Consider the following 11,702-nt stretch of genomic DNA (forward strand, 5'->3'; position numbering starts at 1 on the left):
TAACTACATTTTCATAACGATAAACTGTGGATATAATCGTTTTACCCCAATAATTTGTCTTTAAAATTTCTTTTGCTATTAAAATTATATTATACAACTTTGTGTAATGTCTACATTTAAAACTTTCACTACTGCCTGGAGTTTCCTATCTGTCAGATTCATAGTCTTTTATTAAATTTAAAACATCTATTATATCTTACCCGTTATGAAATACGAACCGCCGTTTAATGTGAATGAACTTTACATAAAGAAACGATCTCTCGTTGGACACATCAAAAAGCTGACACGGAACCTCAACGAAACGAACTAATATCCGGATACTTATGACTTCTGTCGAATGTTAAAACTAAGATGGCCAGTTTTCAATGTTTCTGTTTTTTTATTGCTATAATTACTTTTTGAAATTGTGAATTGCAAGAAAAAACCCCTGAATAATGGGAAAATATACAAAACTAGAAGCAGACTATTTATTTTCAAGTTTAGCGCTAATTCTACGCTATGCGTATACCGAACACCAAAATTACAGGGACACAATTTGTCAACGGTGGTTGAGGGTGGGCTGAGCGAAAACAGAAACACACGCGTGTGTTACTTTTATCGGTGTTCGAAAACCATTGTCGGTTCGTTTACATTCCTGTAACTTAATTGTGCTACGAAAGAGTCATTCATTAGCCAATGATAGTTGGGGGAGATGCTTGACGGGTGGAACGTGCGACGATTATTTAGAGTGGCGTATAGGCTGAGCGGCAACGGAATCGTTGAGAGGCACCATCGGACGATCAAGGCCATGGCTGAAAGGGGGCACATTTCGCCCCTGGAAGCGGTCTACTGGTATAACATGTGTCCCCGATCCGGACAAGCGGAAGAGTCTGTGCCGCACGGAGCAGTGTTCAAGTATGAATGGAAGCATCCCAGTAGGACGCCGGAGTTCTGCGAGGAAGAGAAGGGACCCGCCGGCGTGAAAGTAGGGGGGGGAAGTTTGGGTCAAGCCGCCGAAGGCACGCTGCACATCACAATAGGGCAGGGGAACAGTGACAGCGGTCAATTCCAGAAACAATGTACCCGTGGATCTGCGAAGGATAACCACTTCGTCGGATGAAGAGCCCGATGGAAACGTGGCACCTGGCTTGAGAAGATTTCGACGCGTAAGACGCCCGCCCGGTTGGATGGCGGACTTCGAATTGGAGTAGGGGTGAACGAGATCTTTAAGATCAGGGTGGCGTGTGGTATGACGTCAGTGACTCGGGAGGCTGACCGGAAGAGGAAAAAGGGCAGAGGGAGCCTCGATTGGGATTCGTGCCCTCTTTCGAACGGGGTCGTGGTCAGGAGAGAACGTGATAATAGACGGTCTAGGTTTGGAAGAAGCAGCAAGCTTCGATGATCGGACACCGCAAGGCCGACTCGCAGTCGACGAAAGGAAAACCGAGGTAGGGCGATTACATTTACTCGCACGCATACACCACAACCCATTATTCATATTTTATTTCTTGCAATTCACAATTTCAAAAAGTAAATATACCAATAAAAAAAAAAAATTGAAAACTGTCCATCTTAGTTTTAACATTCGACAGAAGTCATAAGTATCCGGATTATAGTTCGTTTCGTTGACGTTCCATGTCAGCTTTTTGATGTGTCCAACGGGAGATCGTTTCTTTATGTAAAGTTCATTCACATTAAACGGCGGTTCGTATTTCATAACGGGTAAGATGTTTTAATTTTAATAAAAGACTATGAATCTGACAGATAGGAAACTCCAGGCAGTAGTGAAAGTTTTAAATGTAGACTTTACAGAAAGTTGTATAATATAATTTTAATAGCAAAAGAAATTTTAAAGACTAATTATTGGGGTAAAACGATTATATCCACAGTTTATCATGATGAAAATGTAGTTATATTTTCTATTGTTGAATCTCTGCTTTTTAAGTATTTCCTATATCTTCTACTGTTTCTGTATCATTTCAGAATATGGGATGTTAGTGTGATAAAGGAGTTTTTACATCAGATACATCATGAATATTGATCATCATTTGAAGACTAATAGAAGATATTATAAATAATAGATATAACCCTGATTCTGTAACATATCTATGGTAAATAACTTAAATATTTCTTCCATATTAATAGCAACATTTATTTTCCTCGTTGCCAGGAATATACACTTGGAAAAATCTGCAAAGGTGTTTGTATTACCTTCAGATATTCGCGAAGATCAGAGTTGCTGTGATTATAGCTGTAGAAGTATTTGAATCAGCAAATAAATATATAAAGAAGAAAGAAAAAAATACATTTTGTGCTTGTATACTGGAGAACAATTATGAATCCTCAAGAGATGATAAGAGAAAAAGAAGCATTATCATACGAATGTGATATCTGTAAAAAGTATGTATCTAGTAAAAGAAATCTCACTCTTCACAAACGTATTCATGCTGGTGGAAAGCAATACCACTGTGATATCTGTGGAAAGTCCTTCTTGCGGAAAAGTAATCTTACTTCTCACAAATACGCTCATACTGGAGACAAACCATATCAGTGTGATATTTGTGGTAAATCATTCTCTCAAAAAAGTAACCTTACCTCTCATAAATCCATTCATACAGGACAGAAACCATATCACTGTGATATTTGTGGTAAATCATTCTCTCATAAGAATAGCCTTACTTATCACAAATACATTCATACAGGACAGAAACCATATCACTGCAATATTTGTGATAAATCCTTTGTAGTCAAAAGTAAATTAAGTACTCATGAATTTACTCATACTAATGAGAGGCCATATCAGTGTGATATTTGTGGTAAATCATTCTCTCATAGGAGTAACCTTACCTCTCACATATCCATTCATACAGGAGAGAAACCATATCGGTGTGATATTTGTGGTAAATCATTCTCTCTAAATGGTCACCTTACCTCTCACATATCCATTCATACAGGAGACAAACCATATCACTGTGATATTTGTGGTAAATCATTCTCTCATAAGCATAGACTTACTTATCACAAATACATTCATACAGGAGATAAACCATATCACTGCAATATTTGTGATAAATCCTTTGTAGTCAAAAGTGAATTAACTGTTCATGAATTTACTTATACTAATGAGAGGCCATATCAGTGTGATATCTGTGGTAAATCATTCTCTCAAAAAAGTACCCTTATTTATCACAAATACACTCATACAGGAGAGAAACCGTATCAGTGTGATATTTGTGGTAAATCATTTTCTCAAAAGAATGGCCTTACTTCTCACAAATACATTCATACAGGAGAGAAACCATATCGCTGCGATATTTGTGGTAAATCATTCTCTCAAAAAAGTACCCTTACTTCTCACAAATCCATTCATACACAAGAGAAACCATATCACTGTGATATTTGTGGTAAATCATTTTCTCATAAGAGTAGACTTACTTATCACAAATCCATTCATACAGGAGACAAACCATATCAGTGTGATATTTGTGGTAAATCATTCTCTCAAAAAGGTAACCTTACCTCTCACAAATCCATTCATAGAGTACAGAAACCATATCAGTATGATATTTGTGGTAAATCATTCTCTCAAAAGAGTGGCCTTACTTCTCACAAATATATTCATACAGGAGAGAAACCATATCAGTGTGATATCTGTGGTAAATCATTCTCTCAAAAAGGTAACCTTACCTCTCACAAATCCATTCAAACAGGAGAGAAACCATATCCATGTAATATCTAGGTATGTCATTTCTCTTGCAATCAGCGTAGAGGATCTCATTAATTTTATGAATAAATTTAATAAACTGAAAGGAAAATAAAGTTTTTTTACTCTTTAATTATTTTTATCTCATTTTATATGCAGACCATCCAAACAAATCTTGTGCTCGGGACACAAACATAAACTATAGAATTCACACACTTGATCAATGTATGAGGAATGTTACATTTCTCCAAACTGATCTACAATACGTGTACGTACATACAGAAATAGACACGCACATTCTTAAGTACATACAAACATAGGCGTAGGAGTGGCTGTGTGGTAAGTAGCTAGCTTACCAACCACATGGTCCCGGGTTCAGTTCCATTGCGTGGCATCTTGGGCAAGTGTCTTCTGCTATAGCCTCGGGCCGACCAAAGCCTTGTGAGTGGATTTGGTAGACGGAAACTGAAAGAAGTCCGTCGTATATATGTATATATATATATATATGTATGTGTGTGCGTATATGTTTGTATGTGTGTGTTTGTCCCCCCTATCATCCCTTGACAACCGATGCTGTTGTGTTTACGTCCCCGTAACTTAGCGGTTCGGGAAAAGTGATCGATAGAATAAGTACTAGGCTTACAAAGAATAAGTCCTGGGGTCGATTTGCTCGACTAAAGGCGGTGCTCCGGCATGGCCACAGTCACGTGACTGAAACAAATAAAAGTATACATGCACGCATTAAACGCACGTTCAAGGACTTCATGTGTATAATTCGTTATAACATTTACGCAGCCTAAATTAAGAGTTATGCATGATGATAAATACTTAGAAGTAAGTTATAAGTGACGAGTTTACCATCATAGCTTCTTCCTTAAGGAATAATAATATTTATTATATTCTTACAAATCAAAAGCATTGTAAATAAGATACAGTATTCGCCTCCGTCCTTCACAGTAGCAACAGCAGTCAATTTCTAGATTTCTATCTTTTGTCATCATTCGGATTTCATTTATTACAATTCATTTTCAGAAAGTAATTATATCAATAAAAAACAGAATATACAACTTCAGTTTTAGCATCAGACAAATGTGTAATAGTACAAGGTATACAACAGTCGGACTTTTAGTTCGTTTCGTTGAATTTCCGTGTCGATTTTTTTGAAGTGTCATTTGAGTATGTTTCCCGAGGGATCGCTCCTTTGTGTTAATTATCGTTAATTCGCATTAACCTGGATTTATTTCTGATAAGAGGTAAGATATAATACGTTTTTAAATATTGCTAGTCTAGATATCGATATAAATTTCGTACTCCGGTAAACTTCTTTAATTAGGCGAATAAAATCTGAATTGGTTTTTACTTGGTATTGCCACGGAAAGCACCAAATTTTTTATTTCTTTTATTACAGTAGATATTCCATTTGCTTATTGTCCCCATTCAAAGCCGTCTATTGTTTTATCACAAAGTTATCACTTGCTACATATGTCTATTAGCTGTTTATTCTCTCAAACTGATCCACGTTAATAGTTTTTACTCCTGTGAATAAATAATCTGCGATATCATAAAACAGAAATAGCTGACTGCAATAAGGGGCCGATGATACTGCGAAGATAAAACAAATACACGTTTTTGTAGACAATTAACAAATAACTTTAACTAGAAAAGTAACGAATAATTTAAATCGTAAATACGCATTTATGATGTGACTGCAGTATTTCTTTGGTAGTTTCACACCAGACCCGATTTCGATACAAAATAATTTATTCCCGCGGTTATATTTTCCCTTTTTGTATGCAATTGACCTCGTGAACAGTCGGAGATACCTTCTTTCTGCGGAAAACGGAGGGTGTAGAGGTGGGACGGAACCTAAGAAATTCCCCTTCCGGACCTCGTCTCCCACGTTTTTCTTTTTTTTCCGTTGCAATGGTCTTGATTGCTCTCATACATCTAACCAATTAATTCCATTTATAGACCTGGGGTTACACATCAGCGACTTATGTTTCCTAAGATAGTACAACGTTATTGTCCAATATTTTGTAGTTTACCATTTTGCATAATATCAGAAGGTTGAAGAGCTGAAGTCAGTGTATATGTGGACATTATACAAGGATGTATAATATAATTTTAATGACAAAAGAAATTTTAAACACTAATTATTGGGGTAAAAGCTTATATCCACAGTTTATCATGATGAAAATGTAGTTATATTTTCTATTGTTCTTTGCTTTTTAAGTGTTTCCTATATCTTCTACTGTTTCTGTATCATTTCAGAATATGGGATGATAGTGTGATAAAGGAGTTTTTACATCAGATACATCATGAATATTGATCATCATTTGAAGACTAATAGAAGATATTATAAATAATAGATATGACCCTGTTTCGATAACATATCTATGGTAAATAACTGAAATATTTCTTCTGAATTAATAGCAACATTTATTTCCCTCATTGCCAGGAATATATACTTGGAAAAATCTGCAAAGGTGTTTATATTACCTTCAGATATTCACAAAGATCAGATTTGCTGTGATTATAGCTGTAGAACTTTTGGAATGAACAGAAAAATATATGAAGAAGAAAGAAAAAAATACATTCTTTGCTTGTATACTGGAGAACAATAATGAATCCTCAAGAGATGATAAGAGAAAAAGAAGCATTTTCATATGAATGTGATATCTGTAAAAAGTCTTTATCTAGTAAGGGAAATCTCACTGTTCACAAACGTATTCATGCTGGTGGAAAGCAATACCACTGTGATATCTGTGGAAAGTCTTTCTTGCGGAAAAGTAATCTTACTTCTCACAAATACACGCATACAGGAGAGAGAGCATATCACTGTGATATCTGTGGTAAATCATTCTCTCAAAAGAGTGGCCTTACTTCTCATAAATCCATTCATACAGGACAGAAACCATATCAGTGTGATATTTGTGGTAAATCATTTTCTCATAAGAATACCCTTACATATCACAAATCCATTCATACAGGAGATAAACCATATCACTGCAATATTTGTGATAAATCCTTTGTAATCAAAAGTTATTTAACTGCCCATGAAATTAATCATATTAATGAGAGGCCATATCAGTGTGGTATATGTGGTAAATCATTCTCTCAGAGGAGTGGTCTTACTTATCACAAAGCCATTCATACGGGTAAGAAACCATATCAGTGTGATATTTGTGATAAATCCTTTGTAATCAAAAGTAATTTAACTGCTCATGAATTTACTCATAGCAATGAGAGGCCATATCAGTGTGATATATGTGGTAAATCATTTTCTCAAAAAGGTAACCTTACCTCTCACAAATACATTCATACAGGAGATAGACCATATCACTGTAATATCTGTAGTAAATCCTTTGTACTAAGAAGTTATTTAACTGCCCATGAACTTACTCATACCAATGAGAGGCCACATCAGTGTGATATTTGTGGTAAATCATTCTCTTATAAGAGTAGCCTTACTTATCACAAATCCATTCATACAGGAGATAAACCATATCACTGCAATATCTGTAGTAAATCCTTTGTAATCAAAAGTAATTTAACTGCCCATAAACTTACTCATACTAATGAGAAACCATATCACTGTGATGTTTGTGGTAAATCATTCTCTCAAAAATGTAACCTTACCTCTCACAAATACATTCATACAGGAGAGAGAGCATATCACTGTGATATATGTGGTAAATCATTCTCTCAAAAGAGTAACCTTACCTCTCACAAATACACACATACAGGAGAGAAACCATATGACTGTGATATTTGTGGTAAATCATTCTCTCATTTGAGTTCTTTAAACTCTCATAAATTCATTCATACAGGAGAGAAACCATATCCATGTAATATCTGTGGTATGGCATTCTCTCGTAAAAGAAATTTATCTCAGCATGAAGGCACTCATACAGGAGAGAAGCTATATCCCTGTGATATTTGTGGTAAATCATTTTTTTCTCAAGGCAGTTTAACCTCTCATAGATACATTCACACAGCAGAGAAACCATATTCTTGTGATATCTGTGGAAAATCGTTCCTTCAGAAAAGTGACTTAAATAGACACAAATATATTCATACAGGTGAGAAACCATATTCTTGTGATATCTGTGGAAAATCATTCTCTCAAAAAAGTGACTTAAATAGGCACAAATACATTCACACAGGAGAGAAACCATATCACTGTGATATCTGTGGTAAATCATTCTGTGTAGGAAAATATTTAACTGATCACAAACGCATCCATACATGAGAAGAACTATATTGCTGTGATATCTGTGGTAAATCATTCTCTCATAAAAGTAACTTTAAGAGACACAAATATATTCACACAAGAGAGAAACCATAGCACTGTGATATCTGCAGTAAATCATTCAGTGTAAGAAAATATTTAACTAATCATAAGTCCACTCAGAATGGAGACAAACTGTATCACTGTGATATCTGTGGCAAATTATTCTCTCAGGAATGTACTATATATACTCTTAAACATTTTTTTATAGGAGGGAAAACATATCACTGTGATATCACAATGTCTGGTTTCAAATTTTACTGTGTATGCATCCCATGAAATGTATAATTCTGTTGATAAAATTTATATTATTTTACCATTTCTCTCATATCAATGTGTTGATGGTAAAGATGAATAATTATTTCAAATTGCAGTGTAATCGTCACCTTAATGTAAATCTAAATCAGATTATATAATTACTGAAACAGCATCATCATCATTAAGGTTTTTATTTTTATTGCCCGTTTTGTAACTTAGCGAGGACCAGACATATTTGTCTAAAAGGATTGCCCAACATTTACTGAATCTTTTGTCTGTGTGCCCCAGATTCCTGAACCCTGTTCTCATCACCTGCTTCTAAGTAAAATGCATTTGACAGCGTCTATTTTCTGTACATTTCTTGTGTTTATTGCACATGTACATCTACCACACACAAAGACTGTTTTCCATGTTGACATTCCGCTAACATCGCAGCACCTTGTATGTGTTCATAGCTTGCATAATTTGTTTGGTGAACAGCCACTGCAATATGGAAACAGTTGTTTATGAGGCAGAAGTAACAGCAACAGCAACAGGAAGAAATGGACAGTCAAGTGTGCTGAAATATGTGGGGGTAATGGCCGACCCCTCCAGAATCTACTTTAATAAACACGTCCTTATTCAACATCTCAGAGAGATGTAATGCCACAACTCTAAGCAAGCATGTCTGGGCTTTGAAAGAAGGTGCCACAGAGTACAGCATAAAGTGGAAGATTATAGAAAGATGCAAGGTATACTTTAATAGCAGCAGCTATTACTGTAATAAAAGAAATAAAAAAGTTTCGATACTAAAATTTTTCCCCGCGGTTATATTTTCTCTTTTTATTTGCAATCGTCTTAGTTGGCCTCATAACCAGTCGGACATACATTCTTTCTGCGGAAAACGGAGGGGGTAAAGGTGGGACGGAACCTCAGAAATTCCGCTTCCTGACCTCGTCTCCCACGTTTTTCCTTTTTCCGTTGCAATGGTCTTGATTGCTCTCATACATCTAATCAATTAATTCCATTTATGGATTTACTCTTTTACTTGTTTCAGTCATTTGACTGCGGCCATGCTGGAGCACCACCTTTAGTCGAGCAAATCGACCCCAGGACTTATTCTTTGTAAGCCTAGTACTTATTCTATTGGTCTCTTTTTGCCGAACCGCTAGGTTACGGGGACGTAAACACACCAGCATCGGTTGTCAAACGATGGTGGGGGGACAAACACAGACACACACATACACACATATATATATATACAACGGGCTTCTTTCAGTTTCCGTCTACCAAATCCACTCACAAGGCTTTGGTTGGCCCGAGGCTATAGAAGACACTTGCCCAAGGTGCCATGCAGTGGGACTGGACCCAGAACCATGTGGTTGGTAAGCAAGCTACTTACCACACAGCCACTCCTGGTTGTTCGCTGGAATGGAGTGGATTGGAAAACGTCATTCTGTTGTTCCTCTGACTGGTCAGAAGCGTGACAAAACAACATTGCTTCCACTAATTCAAAAATACATAAAACCTGGCTCAGTTATGTACAAAGATTTACAAACATTGGGTTCTCAGCATTACATAATAAACCACAAAGAAAATTTTGTTGACTGCATACGTGCACACACACGGAAAACATCGAATGCTTCCGGCAAGATTTCATAGCCGGGTATTCGTTCAAACTATCTACACCAGTACCTGGCCAGGTATTTATTTATCTTATTTCTTTATTGCCCACAAGAGGCTAAGCATAGAGGGGTCAAACAAGGACACACAAATGGATTAAGTCGATTACATCGACCCCAGTGCGTAACTGGTACTTAATTTATCGACCCCGAAAGGATGAAAGGCAAAGTCGACGTACGAAAGTACGAACGAACCAATCAACGTACTTATGTACGTACATACGAACGAACGGACAAAGGTACGTACATACGAGCGTATGTACGAACGAACGAACAAATATATATTATACTATATATTATATATATATATATATATATTACACATATATACATATATATATATATATATTACACATATATACATATATATATATATAATATTTCTATATATTATATATATATGTATATATTATATATATGTAATATATATATATATAATACATATATATAATATACATATATATGATATATATATATTATATATATATATATAATCTATAATATATATAATATACACATATATATATATATATACATATATATAAATATATATATATATATTATATATATATATGTATTATATACGTACGTTTGTTCTTTCGTTCGTACGTATGTTCGTTTGTTCGTACGTACGTACTTTTGTTCATTCGCTCGTACGTACAGATGTACATACGCACGTTCGCTCGATCGTACGTTGTTTCGTCTGTTCATTCGATCTCTCTTCATTCGTTAGTTTGTTCGTGTCTTCGTTCGTTCGTACGTACACATGTACCTACTTACGTACGGTCGTTCGTACGTACGTACATACCTACGTTCGTTCATTTGTTCGTTCGCACATACGTACAGATGTACATACGCACGTTCGCTCGATCGTACGTTGTTTCGTCTGTTCATTCGATCTCTCTTCATTCGTTAGTTTGTTCGTGTCTTCGTTCGTTCGTACGTACACATGTACCTACTTACGTACGGTCGTTCGTACGTACGTACATACCTACGTTCGTTCATTTGTTCGTTCGCACATACGTACGTTCATGTCTTTGTTCGTTCGTTCGTTCTTACGTATGTACCTACATTTGTTCGTTAATTCGTTTGTTAGATCGTTCGTTAATTCTTTCGTTCTTACGTTCTTTCATTCGTTTCTTTCATGTTCGTCCGTTTCTTTGTTCATTTGTTTGTTCGTTGTTACATACGTACTTCCGTACGTAAATCCGTACATACAAACAGACGTTGGTTCGTTGCCTCGTTCGTTAGTTCTTTTGTTTGTTCGATCGTTTCATTCGTTCATTCATTCATATATATGTACGTACGAACATACGTACGTTCGTTCATTCATACATATGTATGTAGGAACATACGTACATTCGTTCTTTCGTTTATTTCTTCGTACGTACAAACTTACGTACGCACCTTCTTTCTTTCCTTCGATCATTTGTTCATACGTACGATCGTCGAGATAAGCTTTACAATGTATGGTTTAAAAATCTGTATGATATTTTAAAGTTTATTTTGAAGCAATTAAAAAGGAAAAATTTGGTAACATTAATTTTGTAAATCACAAAAGATTTATAATGTGATGTACACAACCTGCAAACTTAGTTCGTTTCGCTGTTTACCGTGTCGGTTTTTTGAAATGTCTTACAATTCAATTGTTTTGTTGATGTCTCTCAAAGTAAATTAAAGACATTTCACATTAAACCCTGATTTATATAAAATACCAGGTAAGATATATATATACATTTGGGTTAAGTCGAAATCTCTGAATGCCTTGCTTTTCTATTTGCATGAAATATACTGTGATTCAGTTTAATTG

General features: G+C 35.6%; 3 protein-coding genes across 10 annotated transcripts in view; 2 read left to right on the forward strand and 1 right to left on the reverse strand.

The window, feature by feature from the left end:
- LOC106876802 (uncharacterized) overlaps positions 1 to 11,702 on the reverse strand; it is a 99,711-nt gene that overhangs the window by 36,932 nt on the left and 51,077 nt on the right. The gene's annotated exons all lie outside the window — the stretch shown is intronic.
- Positions 279 to 3,815, forward strand: LOC106876799 (uncharacterized). 2 transcript variants are annotated; one of them, XM_089344951.1, is made up of 2 exons: positions 279 to 1,701; positions 1,963 to 3,815. In XM_089344951.1, the coding sequence occupies exon 2, from the start codon at positions 2,315 to 2,317 to the stop codon at positions 3,716 to 3,718; it is 1,404 nt and encodes a 467-aa protein (XP_089201077.1). In that variant the 5' UTR covers positions 279 to 1,701; positions 1,963 to 2,314; the 3' UTR covers positions 3,719 to 3,815. The 2 variants fall into 2 exon arrangements, with proteins under 2 accessions (XP_089201077.1, XP_052833846.2); XM_052977886.2 differs by having other exon boundaries at positions 279 to 1,427.
- On the forward strand, positions 4,477 to 9,025 carry LOC106873429 (uncharacterized). The gene is made up of 2 exons (XM_014920785.3): positions 4,477 to 4,935; positions 5,954 to 9,025. Exon 2 carries the CDS (start codon positions 6,306 to 6,308, stop codon positions 7,932 to 7,934), a length of 1,629 nt encoding a protein of 542 aa, XP_014776271.3. The 5' UTR covers positions 4,477 to 4,935; positions 5,954 to 6,305; the 3' UTR covers positions 7,935 to 9,025.

This window comes from Octopus bimaculoides, chromosome 29, assembly GCF_046866305.1.
Source record: "Octopus bimaculoides isolate indiv1 chromosome 29, ASM4686630v1, whole genome shotgun sequence".
In the NCBI taxonomy this organism is placed as follows: Eukaryota; Metazoa; Mollusca; class Cephalopoda; order Octopoda; family Octopodidae; genus Octopus; species Octopus bimaculoides.